Source organism: Ceratotherium simum, chromosome X, assembly GCF_057802395.1.
Source record: "Ceratotherium simum simum isolate JZ-2026a chromosome X, ASM5780239v1, whole genome shotgun sequence".
Classification (NCBI taxonomy): Eukaryota; Metazoa; Chordata; class Mammalia; order Perissodactyla; family Rhinocerotidae; genus Ceratotherium; species Ceratotherium simum.
The window spans coordinates 111,391,512-111,410,213 of NC_141940.1; the positions used below are offsets into that span (position 1 = coordinate 111,391,512).

General features: G+C 38.2%; 1 protein-coding gene across 3 annotated transcripts in view; it reads right to left on the bottom strand.

Annotated features, from left to right (window-relative positions):
* Window positions 1-1,000: 1,000 nt before the first annotated feature.
* The window catches only part of PHEX (phosphate regulating endopeptidase X-linked), a 185,864-nt gene continuing 168,162 nt past the window's right edge, over window positions 1,001-18,702 (bottom strand). For 2 of the 3 annotated variants that reach the window (XM_004435197.3, XM_087427444.1), the window contains exons 19-22: window positions 12,265-12,330; window positions 11,122-11,226; window positions 6,940-7,016; window positions 1,001-4,371 (exon numbers count right to left, since the gene is read on the bottom strand). In XM_004435197.3, coding sequence (XP_004435254.2) covers window positions 4,269-4,371; window positions 6,940-7,016; window positions 11,122-11,226; window positions 12,265-12,330 — 351 coding nt within the window. In that variant the 3' untranslated portion in view covers window positions 1,001-4,268. The remainder of the gene's footprint in view (window positions 4,372-6,939; window positions 7,017-11,121; window positions 11,227-12,264; window positions 12,331-18,702) is intronic. The other variant, XM_087427445.1, reaches the window with a different exon arrangement.

Consider the following 18,702-nt stretch of genomic DNA (forward strand, 5'->3'; position numbering starts at 1 on the left):
ATGTTTAAAACAATCAACAGGGGGGTCTACTTGCACTGCCAGCCTAACCCCAAAATGCCCCATAGAGAAGTTAGAATGAATTCTATGGTTGCCTCTGGATTTGTCTGGACTCAGGCAAGGCAGTCAGGCTTTCGTTGTCCTGCACCACTCAGTCATTGTCCAAAGGTCGCCAGGGGATATAAACTCCCAGGCACTTCCAGTTCTCTGCAAGTGCCTGGGGAAAAAAGGCTCTAGTAGCATGAGGGCAGCCATCCTAGAGAGCCATAGCCAATTAGAAAGAAAAGCACACAGAAGGTGAGGTTAGGGTGCCCAGTACAAGGGATTTGCTGGGATCTGGCCAGAGAGCACACTGACAGCATCCACCCGAAAAGAGTTGAATTATTCCTTCTCTGTGCACCAAACCACAACCTGATGTCCTTGTATATCATCACACTTGTCACGAAGTAGGGTGATTGTAACAGTTCACATATCTGACTCCCATGGTAGACCAGACTGTTCATTAAGGCCCAGAGATTGCATATGGTCTGCCTAAATATAGCTAGTTCAGTGATTTAAACGTAATGGGTGCTTAGTTATTGTGTGCTGAATGAGGGACTATAAATTGACTAGATTGTTAAAGCAAGGTGATGGCACAAAGAGATTCCTTGGTTTGATAGTAACTGTAACTTTCACTGTTCCTTTTGCAAGAGCAGCCCTAGTGTGGTTGATAATTTCCTCAGAAGCCTCCCTTTTCCTCATTTGGAATATTATTGCATAAGCAACAAACCACATCTGCTGATTTATATTCTAGAAGAAAATACAATGACCACCTTGCAAATTTCTCATTGTCTACGGAGAAAGTTACTGTATTCAAATCTCACTTTCCTAAGCCAAGAAATCTAGGCTACTACAGTGCTCTGTGTACTTTTTGGGCAAATATTATTGTCTAAAACAGAACTGAATATGTTAACAGATGTAATCAATTTTAATATTTTAAAAAGAGAGGAAACAAAATCTTCAACTTTTTATTGTCCTTAAAATGACTGTTCACATTGTTTCACAAGTAGGGGAAGAAAATACAATGACCATTTAGATCTAAAATGCATAATCCAAGAACACCTTACTTCAAACCAGTGGGGCACAGCCACTAGTGATGAGAATGTTGTTGCATGAAATAATCATATATTCTTCCATAATTTAATATGCAACTGAGACATTATGTTAAAAATATCAAGGAAGCAGCCTATCAAATGCTAAGTGATTACAGAAATACTGATGGAATGAATGTATTTAGAAACGGGGTAATCTAAGGGATGAAGGTTAACGCAAAGGTCAGCAGCCCAAAGAACAAAGACTCCACCCTTCCCTGACTCTGGGATACTTGATAAGCGACTTCAAACCTCTCCACATCTCTGGCACAAGCATAATGTGTGTGGCAAGCCATAGTTCCTAGTTGCTTCTTAGCGATGCTTCAGGGCTAAATAAGATAAAATTTATGTGCTATGCTTTAAGCTCCATTGAGGAAAGGCACTGAATAAACTTCAGGATAATTTATGAATCCTGAGCTTGCATTAGTCATGTCCAGGTCCATCGCATAAAAGGAAAAAATGGAAATAGGAAGCCAATGCTGTGTGGTTGGTGAAAAGCTCAACAAACTTTGGGCAATGGTGATAAGCCCAAACAATACCACTTTCTATGCATAAAATCCTTGACTAATCCAGCAGAATTTCACAAAAAAACATAACTCCTTCCAATGGTCAGACAATAGTTCACTGGCAGAACATCTGGTATATGAATCAGAGAAGTATGTTATCGTAGTCTTAGTCTGAGATCTCATATCTAATTTCCTTTTAATTTACCATAATTATTTTTGTAAAACTTTATGGCTCTACTCCAGTGGATGTGTTTAGCAAGTATTGCCAAAATCCTGTCTTCTCTTCAGAATCACATTCTTAAGCCAGCTTCTCCCTACTTTTTTTCCCTTCCCTTCCAGATGCATTTTACCTTCTTCCCTCTACCACTTACTCAGTGTCTGCTTTTTTTAGTAATCTGCATTGAAGAGAAGGGACAACAAGAGTGCAATCTGAAAATTTAAACATGAGCATATATTTGGAAATCCAATCCTACTAGAAAATTGTTCCAGCTAGTAGTGATGATTTGGTATTGTTGCTTTGGGTTTGTTTTATTTTAATAATGGCCATCCTATCTACAAGTTGCAGTATAACCAAGTTACATCAAGTAAAGTGAATCAGGACAAGGCAGCCCCATCATTTAGAAACTGTGATGGTCCCAACTGATCACCAAGCAGCTTTTCTAAACCAACAGGCAACTGAACGATTCCCATTTCCAAAGTCAGAACTCTATGATTTATCAAACACTTTCTCTGACCTGCAGAAATGTGTTTATTTGGAGTTTAAAAAGAGAAATCTAGAAGGAAAATGCTATTCATACAAGCATAACAAACCTCAGCTGATTTTAAATGTCCAAGTACAGGAATAAAACAAGGAGTATTTTGTTTTGTCTAAACCAAATCAGAATGATTCCTCCAGAGAAAAGGCACACATGTTTCCGGCACCCCTAACCTAAAACCATTTGCTTTTAAAAAGAGAAACTAAGATGACATTAGGCCATGGTTAAGAGGAGGAAAAGGTAGCTGCCCTTCAGAAGTTGATCCATTCGGAGAGGAGGAGGTCAAGGGGAAAATCACTCTCCTCTGACTGACGCAGTGTAATTATTTTCCTCATGATGGTGCCCCTGCATTTTGCTTCCTTCAGAAGTTCCCATGGTTACAAAAGGACATGGCACACACTTATATTTTTAAAAAAGATGACAAATCACAGGGATGCAGAATGGCCTCCTATGGTTAGTCTGAATTTGTCATTTTGCTTTTGAGATTTTCCTATTTGCCCACTTACCCCAGAACTGTATGTACAATGAATAATGTGAAGGAGGGACGGCTATTTTAAGAAACCAGATGCGCCAGGTAACCACTTTAAGGCCATCACAATTTTATCCTACACACACACACAGTAATAAGAGATGGAGGAGTTCACTGGAAAGGACAAAGTTCTGGTGATCAAAAATATAGTACTGCTCTTTCTTACAGACTCTTCAGAAGAAGACTTGAAAAGTAAAAATTATGTTTCTTTGGACTATGCAGGGAATTTTAAATTCAACCAATAGATTCTAAAATGTCTTCAATCAAGAATTTTTTCAAAAAGGTTTTTTAAAAGAAAGGTAACATTAACTGAGCCAAAACAGAAGGGCACTTTGCACCCTCCTCAATGTGGTGTTCGTCCCTTTGCACTAAAGGGGAATGAAAGCTATACATTCTTAATGGGAAATTAGAAAATCATTTTCTCAACCCCTGCTCATTTCAGAAACAGGAGAATGCACATAAATGAGGATAACAAGACAAATAGGAATTGGACTAAAGAAAAATGTCTGGCAGACAGAGGTAATCACTGAGGTTTGGGCAGACTAGATCAAATTTTGGAGATTTCATCTCCTAGTGTCTCTGCTGTTGTGTGACTAGGAGTTTTGACTTCTTCTGAGACTTAAAGATATATCCTTTTTTTTCTGTTTGATGAACTCAAATCCTTTACCAAGTAGCATTTCTGCCACCTTTGTTCATGCTGATTTGAACAGGGCAATCGGCTACATCAGATACAAGCTGTGAGGCACATTTTCATTCAAATAGACTCCAAAGCTGAAGGCAAGAACTTCATCAAAAATTGTACAATGAAGATCCAACATATTTCTAATTTAACTACCCTAAAGTTAATAAATGACGTGTAAGGATGATATATAAAATCTAGCACTGCATCCCACAGAGCAGTAAGACCTCCCAGGTATCCACGCACGTGTCCTCATCATCGAGGGTTACAAGTTTAATAGACTGAATTTTTTTCCGGATACATTCTACTTAGGGACCCTGCAAAGCCGTAGATTAAAATGGCATGTACCACTTAGCTGTGGCTTACACACTAAAATGGACAATAGCAACAATTCAGCAGATAGCGTTTTAACAAAAGTAGCCTAGGGATTTATTTTTGTTGGTTTGGTTTTCTAAAGAAACATACTTGGCTCACTTTTTGTATCCCATTTTTTAAGCCCTACAACTTTGAATAGATACTGTTTAGATCCAAGCAATACCCAAATAATGAAGATGCGTTAAAAATAAAAGTCCTCAGGGGAATAGAGGCCTAAAGCAGTAGGCGATGAGTGCTCAGTGCAGCCTCTGCTGGCACTGTACGGCTCTCTCAGGATGGCATAAACCAGCAGTCCCGCTACCAGAGTCGGCAGGAGTCCATGCCTCTGTTCATCGTGGAATTGGTTGGACAGCTAAAAGCTTTCTGGAATTCTTCAAAGTTGCTAACTGCACCATTGACCCTGAAAAAGATATGTCAAAGTCCATGTCATTTAATTCTGACACATCAACAGGCTTTGGATAAAACTGTAGAACGCATTGCTTGAAGGGATCTTGCATTCATTTAATCTGTTTACAGGGGAGACAAATGAAGGCCAAAATGGTTTAATAAATTTCCAAAGAAATTAACAGAGCTGAGACTAAAACCACCACCTCCTGAATACCAGACAAATGCTCCTGTTAATCTTCCAAATATCTTCAAATTCCTATAAACTGTAGGATTTACAATTCCTATAAATTGTATATAGGGTTGTATGTTCCTATAAATTTACAAATTCCTAAAAACTGTAGGATTTACCAACACTTAGCTTTTCTATTTTTTTAATTTAACTTTTTATGGAAGGTATAACTGATATAAAGTGCACACATCTTAAATGCAAAGCTCATCGATTTTTTCATGTGTATATACCCATGTTACTACCACCCAGATCAAGACATGGGATATTTCCAGCACCTAGAAGGTTCCCTTGTGTGCCCTACCAGTAGTACCTCCAAGGATAACTACTAGTCTGACCTCTATCACCATAGATTAGTTTTGCATGTTTTTAAACTTCATATGAATGGAACCACACAGTATGCACTTTTTTCTCTGATTTCTTTCACTCAATGTATGTCTGTAAGATTCATCTATGTTGTTGCTATCTTTAAAGCATTCATTCAATCTACACTGATTGAATAGGAATCTCTAAATTCCTATTATGTTTGAAGGCTCATATTTACCTAGAATTTGGTTCATGCAACAATAAACTAATGAATGGTGTCTAGTTGTTATTGATGAGTAATGCTTTACTGGAGTTAGCTCCAAAATATGGTGTTCTTGAAAGTTACCTGACTGCAGTCGAGACTGCAGATTCCTACTCAGCATTTTGATTGTAACTGTCTTTTGGAAATGGTATTTCCATTGTGTGATTTCTGCGGCACTCAAAATCTATAGTTACTGCAGACATCACTAACAAGCCAACAAAGAAATCTTCCCCTCTCATCTACTTCTTACTCAACTGCATGTTCAAAGGATCGACTAGAGACTCAGCATTCTCGGTCACTATTTCTTCCCTAATGACTTTGTTACTTACAGGCATTTGAATGAATGTAATGGCCTGTATCCAAAAAGTTCCCATAAACCTCTTGTGTTTTAGCTGGGATATATTGGTAGGGAAGCATATTTTATAGTGTGATTCACCATGGGCAAGTGTTAAAGATAGAATTTAGCTGATAATTAGTAAGTATTCTCTGCAAATTATCAGCTGAAATCCAACATTATAGGCAACTAGTTAGAAAAGGAAATTAGTTTCTAAAAACTTATCTGTTGAGTAATTAATCTACTGTGTGGTTTCATCTGCACCATTTGTCAGTGGGAGCACATTTTAGTCCATTAGAGGCTGTCAGCATTCTTGACAGTTTAGCCCAGTGGGGGAGAATTTCTAACACAGTGATTAGATTTTTATGCTATTAGGTAATTTATAGTCAATTTCTGAAGCATTTCTAAGGCAAGGTTTTAGGAATAAGATTTTAAAATATAGGAGAAATTTTAGATGACTTTCCTGCAATATGCTAATGGATTCATTTAAACATTAAATGTAAAGATATCCAGATATAATATGTTCTAAGCAGAGAATGAATAAATACAAATTATTATGATTTCTTGGATTTCCCATTAAAATTCTCTGTACCCTACTATAGAAAATTTCCCTCAAACTATGCTAGAAACTTACACATGATAAGTAATATTAACCTTAATTTATTTTTACTTAATATTTTATACATTCTGATAATTAAATAAGATTGTAATTCATAATCCTTTTCCCTTCATATATAAGCAATTATTTCAAAATATGATTCAAACTAAAAGCCAAAATATAGAGCTTTTGACTCTAGATATGAATTATAATAGCTAAATATCACCATATATCCTTCTATGTGTTCAGAGCTATTCAGAGAGTGGGCACTCATTCATGTCTGTTGGTTGGCTGCACGAAAGAATAAGAGGCATTAAATAGGATATTCTATAACATAATATAAACCGGAGCTCTACGTGTTTTAAGGCACAGAACATAAGATCTTATTCTTGTTTAAGAAAATAGAGACTTTTTTTGGCCCAGACAAAAAATTAAGTGGTTGGATAAATAAAATATTCCAGTTTACTGAGCACCTATGGACTTCTACCTTTCAAAAATTGGAAGATAACATAAATGGGAATCAATACTAAAGCTATGATTTGGATTCTAAATTCCCTTTGGAGTCTTGTACAATCTCATGGCTCTCTTGATACAGCACTATACTAGAGGTGTGTACAAGTGCTCACCACAGAAATTTAGCTGAGAGAATGCTGATTAAACCAGCTTCCTACTAATGAAAGAAAAGATGCTTAGTTTCTGTTTGGCCAGATTTTTTTTTTGTCTATAAAATGGAGATATCACACTGTTCACAATCCAGGCTTTTGTTCAGATCACCTATTTGTTAGAGCACTGGGATGGCTGGGAAGCAGTGGAAGTGGAGAGATGCACAGTTAAAAACTAGTGTTACCCATTTACCTAAACTGAGGGGGGCTGTGAGCACCAATTTGGACTTGTTCCCGGGCAGCTTCTGGTCTGTAGGAATTGCACCTCACCTAGAAGAGAAAAGCATCTCAATAAATACGTTTCCATTCCAATTACACATTTTCTACTGCCTTAACTGCTCCAAATTATACTGAAGAGTCATTTTAGAATAAATGGATGACAAACAGTTTTAGTAGATCAGATAAAACCCTCATCAGTAGTAGTATCTACTGTTCTAATCCCCAGAGTAGAAGGTTTTATCATTGTGAATAATTCCACAATTTGAGTAAATTACAAAGGTTTCCAGATAAATCAAGAGAAGAGTATATGTGCCCAGGAATCAACCAATGTATTCATTCAATTACTATAATGCTTGGAATAGCCCTTATCAAATTTAACCATACTCATTTGAATCAAGAAAATGAATCAACCATCATTATCGAGTATGGTCGTGAGAAGTTAGTATTTTGCACCCTGGGTGCCTTGCTTGCCTCACCTTAGTCGAGGCCTTGGATATGAGGACACTTCTCCATCTCTTTTGAAGTTAGGCATGACTATACGACTTGCTCTGACCAATGAAATGCAAGCAGAAGTAATATATGTCACTTCCTGGAGGATGCTTTAAAAACCTGGCAGAAGTTTTAAGAGCCTTAAGAACAATTTAAGATGCTACATTAAAGGCCAGTCCACATATCCTCGTATTTCTTTCCCATCCCTGTGGTGCCCATGGAAGCATATATCAAGATACAGACTCTAAAGCCAGGTCCTTGAGTAATAACTATGATCACAGCCCCACTGCTGACACATGTTGGACATGGAGCCTGAATATGAAATAAACTTCCCTTGTGTTGTTTGTTTCCGCACCATAACCTACTTAATCCTGACCTGAAGTATGTCTTGAAATATGATCCAGTCTTGAAGTAAGAATAGAACCAGGACACATGAACATGATGCGGGGAATTCCAAGTGGAGGAGAAAATGGAAGCAAAGACATATTTGAGAAACAAAAGCAAGATATTCAGCTTGGCTGGACTGTGTGGTGCACAATGGGCAGCAATGGGACACCAGGGCTGAGAGAGGATGGTGCCAGATTTCTCAAGTCCTGAGCAACAGGATAAAGTGTTTAAACTATATGTAAACATTGTTTTTGAGCAGGAAAATTATAAAATCCATATTTTTAAAAGATTTATCTGGCAGGGGTGTATAGTAGTAGGAGGAAATTAGAGACTAGTTAGAAGATTATTTATGGACACCAGGAAGGGTCTCAATGAATGTCCACTAAATAAGTAGAAATAGGAATGGAGAGAAGTAGAAGGATATCTGAGGGAAAAATTGACAGGTCACAGAAACTACAGGGATACAGGAAGCAGGAAAGGTGATTATGATGCTATTGTTTTTGATGAAGATAAACCATCAGTCACTGTGGTTCTGAATTTGACTTTGAAGATGTTTTCATAATGTGATTCCTTAAATTCCTCAGAAGCTAGCTAATGTGAAGTTGTTTCTAGCATTCGATTTTACCTCATTTTTTCTTATGTTATTTCTTCTTGTATGCCTACATCACTATATAGCACTGTCTTTGCTGCATATATTATTTAAGAGATTTCTGAAAATACATTATGGTTGTTACTGTTTTCCTGGTACCTTCTCAGGAGAGAAAATAATTTTATTCCCTATAAACAGACTTATTCCAATGTGCAAAATGCTGAAAATCTCCTCAATCCATCAGTAGGAAAAGCTCTAAGATAAATTTCTCATTAGTGATATAAAATAGCTTGCCATTTTTTCCTAAATCTCTTTAGTTTAAAATAAATCAGATACAGTTTGGAACGTTATAAGGAGACATTTCAAAATTATGACTATAATACATTGCTATCAGTTAGTTTACTTCACCTACAAAGAGATATTGTGGACTAGGACGTAACTAAGATAGACGCACTGTAAGTAAGTAAGAACCTAAGTAAGAACTGATGGACCTTGTACTTTGTCCTCTAGAGTAGGGGTCAGCAAACTTTTTCTGTAAGGGAACAGACAGTAAATATTTTCGGCTTTGCAGATCATAAGGACTCTGTTTCGACTGCTCAACTCTGCTGTTGTAACACAAAACCAGCCACAGACAATACGTAAAGGAAAAGACCATGGCTGTTTTCCAATAAAACAGTATTTACAAAAATAGACAGTACTCCATATTTGGTCCATGAGTCCTAGTTGGCCAACCCCCGCTCTAGAAAGTTCTAACTATATTGTGTGTGCTCATTTTAGATATCTGACCCAGTACTGACCCAAAAGAAAGTCTCCTTAATTGAACTGTTAATCTTATCCTTTTCAAGCAATTCATCTAAAAATGTCAAGCATCTTCAATATACCCAGCATCTTTGCTGGATTCTATGGAGATACATACAAAGTGTAAGGATCCAGAAGATCAGCTATGGAGATAAAACTAAAAGTCTTCAACATTTTGAGAACAATTAAGTACTCAACTGCCTGGTGATGAAGATAAGTGTAAAGGAGTTGGAGATTTATAAAAAAGAGAGAGAGAGAACAGGAGTCCTTGGGAAAGTTTATGCAAGACGTGGAGGAGGTGGAACTCAACATGGATTCTGAAGGATGAAGATGAGACTTAATAAGCTGAGGGGGAACAGTAGGAAGAGGGTCACATTATAGATGGAAAATCAAAAGCAAAGCCATAGAGACAGTAATGGGCATGACAGTGTGGGGTGGAAGTGAGGACGCCTGCCCAGCTAAGAGTGAGTCTGGTGGAGCTGGGGGAATTCAGAGCTGGTTGGGTAGAGTTCGGTAAGACTGAGGAGAACTTTGAAAGCCAGCTGGAGCTGTTTGGCCTCGATGTGGTAGGCTCTTGGAAGCCACTGCAGTTCCTTCAGCAGGTCAATGATAAAATAAAAGTTGTATTCCAGTAGCAGGTAAGACAGACAGTGGTGGAAAGATGTCAAAGTCAGGAAAACATATCATAAGGCTATTGGGATAAGCCAGACTAGAAGAGATCAAGGCCTCACCCAGAGATGCAAAAAAGGATAACAGGGAGAAAGAGGTTGAATCTGAAGAGCAGTTAAAATGATGAAACATCTAGCTTTTGGGACAGGTGTCATAAAAACGAGGATAGATAAATCAAATAAGACCTAAGAATCTAGGCTTTCTAACCAGGAAGACCCAAAGACTGGGGGTGTATTGACAGAAATGGAAAAAGTAAAAAGAAGTCATTTTGTTGATGACTCCAGTTTTGTTGACAACCTGTTGATAAATGATAATTTATTTAGTATTGTCATGTCAGCTTTAAGAAATAAAAGACCCCAGACAGGTGAGAATCTTTTAACCAGAGTCAACCAAAGAAGACATGAGGACAAATGAGCTTACTGAGGAGTGAATGCAAAGACTTAGGAACAAAAGGTTGTACTGATGAAAACTTTTGTCTAGTTTTGAGCATACAGATACACATCTGCCCACGGTGAAGCCATGTATCAGAATCTTCATCAACCTATCCCTGACTTCTTTGAAAATGAGGCCTACACATTTGTGACATAAACCAGTGCAATAACCAATAACAAAGAAGAATTGGCACTTGCCTCATTAGCCAGAGACTGGAACTCAGAGCTGTGCCTTATTTAGTGCATGTCTTCTTTCAATTTCTGCTCAGAGAGCCCATTGAACTCTCAAAAGAGTGGCATGACTCTCCTTGCCTTTGTTGTTGCTTTTTTCAGCTCTAGTAGTCTTCACATATTCATTTGACAGTTGGGAACATAGCCTTGAGGTTCCCCCCCAGATTGAGAGTGATGGGATAAAGTCAGCAAATGAGGCAAAGGAGAAAGAGAAATGCAGGGAAGGGCAGGACCATGAAAGCCAAAGAACGAGTCACTAGAAATGGTTATAAATGGTATCAACTACATTAAGAAGTCAGGATATATTAAAGAAATATCAAGTGGGTTACTATAGGGCTGGTAACCCACTTGATAAAAAATATCAATAAACTTTGATCAATTAGTTAATTAATTATGTCCCATAGAACATTAAGAAGGTGAAATTTATCCTGAAAATAAGCAGCAAGATAAAATCTCAGCTAAAATCAGTTATGCCATTAAACTTTTGTCCCAAACCTTTTGTCAAGGGAGCAAGCCAAAGTTCCACATTTCATCTTCGATGCCCCCTCCTTGGTCTACTCACGTGAGCATAACTCAGGAAGAAGAGCTGGTTGTTGGTGAATGCGATGCCTGGTAGGAGAGGCTCCTCAGCTCCCTGCCTCTTGTCATCTATCCATTTTCTGTAAGCCTAGTGAGAGAAGCAGAACAGATGATCCTCTGCAATGATGGCTTTTCTCTTCTCTCATCCAGAGCAGAGATATTAAATATGTCCTCCATCATGTGCAAAATGCATCCTGTCAAGTTTTCTTTTAAGAAAACAGACACCTGGAAATGCAAGTCAATGTCATATTGCTCAACAGTGAGGCCAGGTCACCTGTAGAAAGATCTTACACTCAATAGATACCAAAGCAGCTGGGCCAAAGCGTTCACATGTTAAATAACTTCCCCCTCCCCACACCCAAAAAAAGTTGTTCTTTCTATTCCTACCAGGGAACAAGCCAATCTAACACAATGGCAAGGCCTATGCAAATACATTTTGGGGTCAACGTACTGCCAACTTTTTACTTTGCCAAGTAAGAGGGAAAACTCTCATCTTCAATCACCATCACTTTATAAAATAAAGTATATTTTAACTAGAATAAAGGAAGGATATAACCTCAGAAGAACAGCCTGGTCTTTACATTGAATGCATTTAGCTTTATGAAAATCTTTCCACATAATCCTTATGTTTCTTGTTTAACCATGGATCAGTGGATGATGAAAACATTATTATGGACTCTTACCTGGCCCACTATATGAGAACCACTAGCCTCTGGCCATAATTTAGTAGTTTGGTATTTTAAGAGAAAATTACAAGAAGGGCTAAAGAGAGAGTGTACTCAAGGAAAACTCATATGAACCTAGCCCTGAGGACATTTCTATAGCACGCTTTGATATTGTTGTGAATGTATCTTTTGAAAACTATCCTTTCAATACATGATTCTTAATAACAAATATTATTCTTTAGAGTGACTTTACACCCTCTAAAAAAAGAAAGAAATGCAGCTCTAGTAATATAATAGAGTATAATAAAGTCAATGGGGAAATATAATTCTATTTACAGAAATTCACAGAATTTACAGAAATCTAACTCCTCAAGAATATGTCTGTGTGTAAATTGAGGTATATTCAATATGGTGTTTTATAGTTTAATTTTAAAAATCAGAGCAAATGTTGCAGTGCATACCCTAAAAGCTTCACGCAGACCTCCATTATCAGCAATATTTTCTCCCAGGGTCCTCTTCCCCTTCACCTAACAAAAAGAAAAAGAAAAACAGAGTGTTTCACAGCCAACTATCATTCAGCAAGAGGCATAAATATGATAGCAAGAAAAAGTGCCATATTTTAAAGAGAAAATTACATTCAATAAAAGAGGTAGTCGTAATACATTGTGAGATAGCAAACTATCCCCAGCAAGGTGCTCCTGAATATAATGATTTCTATTTTATTATGCTACACATTTCTTTCTCACCCACCTCTTTATTCTCACCAATTTAGCCAGCTCCAATAAAATGTTAACAATATTCTGAGTGACTCTGGTTTAATGGGGAAAAAATAGAAATCAATATACAGATTACTTTCTCTGATTAACTCACATAATTTGAGTATTCTTTTCAGTGTGCTTGTGTTTCCCAAAATTTACCATCCACACAGGAACAAGATTTCAAGACCAGCCATCACCATTTTATCGTCAGCAATTTTCAGGAAAAATTAAAAGGAGGGAAGTTCTCATGGGGAATAAAAATCAAATAGAAGTAGCGCAGACCACAAGGTCACAGTCTGCAATATGTATGACAACCAGCCAAGCATGGGAAAGAAATTATTCCCAACATTTGAAGATTGTTTCCTAAACCCTTAAATAGGCTAAGAGGAAAAATATTCTAAACCAATACAGTCTACAAGCCAAAACTCAACTTGGCACTTATTTATGTACACGCTGTAAGGTAAGACTGGATTTAACATTTTTCAATGGGGGGGGGAATCGAGAGGAGGATAATATTTTGTGGCATGTGAAAATTATATGAGATTCAAATTTCAGTGTCTATAAATCAAGTTTTATTGGCACACAGCCATGCCCAATCGTGTAAATTTTGCCTATGGCCGCTCTCTTACTACAGTGGCAGAGTTGAGTAAATAAAAAAATGACCTTAAGCCCACAAAGCCTAAATTATTTACTATCTGGGCCTTAACAGAAAAAGTTTGCCAATCCCCGCATAGGAGGCAGAATATTGCTCGCCTCCAAAGATGTCTATGTCCTAATCCCTGGAACCTATAAAAATGTTACCTTATGTGGCAAAAGGGACTTTTAAATTATGATTAAGTTAAGGATCTTGAGATGGAGACATTAGCCTGCATTATCCAGGTAGCTCCAATGTAATTACAAGGGTCCATGTAAATAGAAGAAAAGGAAGTCAGGAGAGTGAGTGTGTCAGAGTGACACAAAGCGAGAAGACTTGACCAGTCATTACTGGCTTTGAAGAAGGAAGGTGCCAGAAAGCCAAGGAATGTGGGCAGTCTCTAAAAGCTAGAAAAGACAAGGAAACTGATTCTCCCCTAGAACAGCTAGAAAGGAAGGCAGCCCTGCTGACACCTTGATTTTAGCCCACTGAGACCTGAGTCAGACATACAGAACTGTAAAATAATAAATTTGTATCATTTCAAGTCACTAAATTTGTGATGATTTGTTATAGCAACAGGAAATGAATACACCCCACTCTAAACTTTCAAGCCACAGATCCTACCAACTCTTTCCTTTCAAGCTAGCCCAATCACCCAGGCATCAAGCAATACCAATGAATAAAAACAAATCTTCAGAAAACATTAATCTCTGTAATCACCCAGAACCCTCCTAGCTTCAGTCCCAAAAAAGTTACTACTCCTGCTTTACCTACATTCTTTCTTTTACTACGGTCCTAAAGAGTAAATGCTATTATCACCAACCTCGCTTAACAAACAGGGGATCTAAAGCTCCGAGTGTGTGGCAGATGTTGTTGGTGCCACACCAGATCCCTTTTTGACCAGGAGTGTGCACCCATTCCTGCAACTGCCACCAGCTCTGGAAGATTAGTCTCAGCTCAGGGGAGTCGCCTCATCTGGAGATTCCCGGGAGGTGATACCCCACCTCTCAGTAACTGACATGTGGTTAGAATAGCCCAGCCCTTCACCTGGGAACAATTTCTGTAGTGTAATTCATGCTCCAGAACCCTCTATGGGATCAGGCTGAGGCTAAACTTTTGAAACCAACATGTTTTCCTCATTCTCTTACCGGTCTCTCCTGAAACTACCACCGTAATCAATCATTTACCTAAGAAACCCCTTCTTGGGCTCTGCTTCTAGTGAACCTGACCTAAGACAGAGCGATTAAGTGAATGCCCACGCTTCGCAGGGATTCAAACCCAAGCAATCTGTCACCAGAGACTCTGCTCCACAATATGCTACCTTCTTAAGTCTCAACTCCTCTTGACTCTGGTGTTTCTGTCTATACCCACTCATGCTCAAATTTAATCTCCTTCCTTGTTCCTCTAAGTTTTATCTAAATTAGAGGTTTGGGGAGTAGCCTCACCCCTCTGGCTCCTCCCACTCTGGACCACCTCAGTAGACCACATGGCCCTAGGTTTGCCTCTCAGGACTCAACAGCTGCTAACAGTCTGCTTCTGTGGCGCTCCATCGGAGCTCCCCTCCACTGCAAAGAAGGATTCAGGCACAAATGACCGGCCTCCACAAAAGGAGCCAGAAAAATAAAGCGTGGCCCTTTATATCCACAAAGGAAGCCACTCCCTCTCCTCTGGGAATGAGAATGAAGCTGTTTTCTGATGGCTGAGTGGATTTATGCTGAGATAGGCATGCCCTTTCTATCGTCCTTGTGACAAAGGTACACATTTGTCAGAATTCAGTTTCAATATCTGACACTTTGGCCAAAATGAATGTTGTAGAATACTCCCCCCAACACATTGCCTAGGCATAAAATGCACTTAAACTAAGAGAACCAGAGCATGATATGGGGGGAAAAGTATGGATTTTGGAGTCATACCAATCTAAGCTCTAATCTAGACTCTACCATGAGTTTTAATCTCTTTGAGCCTCAGTTTCCTCATATGTAAAAGAGGCTAGTAATGTGTACACCTCTCAGGACCAGTATGACGATTAAATTTGTTTCAATTAAGTGAAAAGTCTAACTCTCATACCTGCATAGAATAATCACCAGGAAATATGCATGCCCTTCCTCCAAGAAAACTGCTCTTGTTTTTTGGGTTCTTTTCAGTGCCAAAATCTTTGGCTTTGTTTTCCCCTAGGTTGGCATACCTATGAGTATGTCACTAAGTATTAGGAATATTAACTACAATTTATTGAGCACTTATTGTATGTCAGGCATCATGCTGGTGCTTTACATTATTTCAGTCATTTAATTCTTACTACAAATTAACGAGTTCAGAAATAGTTACCCATTTCACAGATGAAGACTCTGGGACTCAGGAATGTTACGTAACTTGCCCAAGTTTAAAAAACTTGTAATTGGTTGAACCAAGATTTTGCCGTAAGTCTGACTCTAGAACCCTTCCCCTATGCTTTTCTTGAAGCAACATATATTCTAGATGGCTTTTCACAATGTGATAACCCCTAAATTAAATACAGATACACAGAAGCACCCACTTTAGGTCTTCTCATGACACAGCTGTAGATATAAAAAACAAAATATGGGCAGTGAAATGGCTTTCCAGGGCACTGATGAAAGAGCTAGAGACACTATTCAAGGATACAGACTCTGGTTTCTCCGCCTGCATAAGGAGTGGTCTCCCTTGTGCTGAATATGGTTTAAGAACCAGGAGAACCAAGTCAATGTTTATCAACATTCCCTTTTAAAGTGCATAGATTTTTACCTAAATTCTTCTGGAATGGTGAAATAAACCCCAAGTATAATAGACTTAAGGCATAGCAAGGATGTCGGCGCTTTCGCAGCCCCAGTAAGATATCAGGATGGAGTACATCCCTAGTTAAGGGATAAAGAGACCCTGGGGAAACCACCTGAAGACACCCTGATCTACTCCAGTTCTGTGTGCTCCCTCGCTTCTTGTAGGTGTTGTGCCCTTGACTAGATGAATTAGGAGCCTACAGTGTGTGCATGAGTGTTTTAGAGGAAGGTCTTCCTGCAGATCCATAATCTAACAACAATTCTTCATTATTGGTCTCTTATTGTCAAATACAATGAGAGAAATCTGTGTCTTATAATTGTGAAAGCAGGGACAGGAAATGCAATGGAAAACTACAAGAAAAAATTAATAGTGGGCGAAGGGCATAAAAATTAACCTGATGAAACCAGCAAAATAAGGAAAAGGAAAAAGAAGTTTCAAAAATGTACAGGAGATAAACTATATAGTTAAAACTATAAAATTGTATTTTAAGACCTAAAACAAACCAAACAGATGGAAAGGCATACCATGTTCTTGAACAAAAAGACTATATCGAAAAAATGTAACTTCCATACATTTAATGTGATTTAACTTAGAATCCCAATGGCATTTTCTTTGCAGATGCAGGGGGGAGAAAGGGTAAAATGATCTTGGAACATACACAGAAGTACATTTGCCTGAAAATGGCCAAGTATATAAAAGAAGAACAGTGAGGAAGAGCTTGTATTGACAGACAACAGAACAATCCATAAGGCCACAGTAATAAGGCAGTGGTATAGAAATCAACAGAGATCAGCAGAATAAAATATATAATCCAGAAATTTATCTCAGTCTATATGAGATTCTAACATTTGACAAACGTTCAATTCAGTGAGAAAAAAATATGTCTTTTAATCAATGATGCTGGATCAATTGGCTATCCTTTTGGAAGAAAATAAGAGTGAACTCTCACATTAAACTCCATAGAAAAATAAGTCTCACATACACTACATAAATGTAAAATAACAAAACAACAAAATCCTTCCCAGAAAAGCTAGGAGACTACATATATGATATAGAATGGAAAGGCAGAAACTATTTTTTAAGAGAGATAGGTATCAGGGCCAGCCCCGTGGCTTAGCAGTTAAGTGCACATGCTCCACTACTGGCAGCCCGGGTTCGGATCCCAGGCGCGCACCAACGCACCGCTTGTCAGGCCATGCTGAGGCAGCGTCCCACATACAGCAACTAGAAGGATGTGCAACTAAGACATACAACTATCTACTGGGGCTTTGGGGAGAAAAAGGGGGAAAAAAGGAGGAGGATTGGCCATAGATGTTAGCTCAGGGCCAGTCTTCCTCAACAAAAAAAATGAGGAGGATTGGCATGGATGTTAGCTCAGGGCTGATCTTCCTCACAAAAAAAAAAAGAGAGAGAGAGGTATCTTTGACTATACAGAAATGTTTAATTTTTATATGTCAAAATATACCACATACAAAGTTCAATGGAGGAGTAATATATGGGGGGGAAAATACTATAATGTGAATGATAGATAAAATTTTAACATCTATAATATTAAAACAAAAGTTCTCATAAATTGACAAGAAAATAACTCAAGAGAGGGCCGGCCCCGTGGCTTAGCGGTTAAGTGTGCGCGCTCCGCTACTGGCGGCCCCGGTTCGGATCCCGGGCACACACTGACGCACCGCTTCTCCAGCCATGCTGAGGCCACGTCCCACATACAGCAACTAGAAGGATGTGCAACTGTGACATACAACTATCTACTGGGGCTTTGGGGGAAAAAAAAGGAGGAGGATTTGCAATAGATGTTAGCTCAGAGCCAGTCTTCCTCAGCAAAAAGAGGAGGATTAGCATGGATGTTAGCTCAGGGCAGATCTCCCTCACAAAAAAAAAAAAAAGAAAAGAAAAGAACTCAAGAGAAAAATGATCTTTCATACATCACCAGTGGGAATATGAAATATTATAACTTGTTGGTGACAGTAGGAATCTATCCTACAGGGAAAAAAGAATATGTACATAATGAAAGTGTTTATCGCAGCAGCATCTATTGTGGAAAAACAATTGGAGACAAAATGTAACCCCTCAACAAGAGGTTAGTTGAGTATGTTATAGCACATTCACACCTCGGACTTTTAGGCAGCCACTGAAAACTATGAATTAAAAGGATGTGTGTGTTTAGTGTGTGTGTGTCTATCTCTACATGAGCATGGGAAAAAGTGTATCAGGGTGACTAAGATGGATTCCAGGTAGGGAAGATAAGAGTGATGAGAGGGAAAGGGGAAGGAGGGTGAGGTGAAGATAAAAAAAAAAAGAACAAAATCTCACACATACAAACAGCATGTATAAAATTTCATTTGTGCCTTTATGGAAATTTATATATGTATATATAATAGAAAATAAACATTTTAAGGGTATATTTCTTTTGTTCAAACTTCTATAACTAAGAAGTCTTAACCAATTTAGAGTCATTAGTTCAAATTAGTGAGGTTTTACTTCAATAAATTAAACCTAAGAAGTAGTTTGGAAGAAAATTTTTTTAAATGATATGGAATGTAGATTTATAAGAATGTTATTGTTTGTCTTTGCTACAGGGTTTTCTACATTAATCTGAATCTAGGAAAACAAACTAATGTTTAGGCCTGTGATTCCCAAACTTTAGCTTGTATCAGAATCACCTGAGAGCTTGTGAAAAGACAGACTGCCAGACTACTAACCCA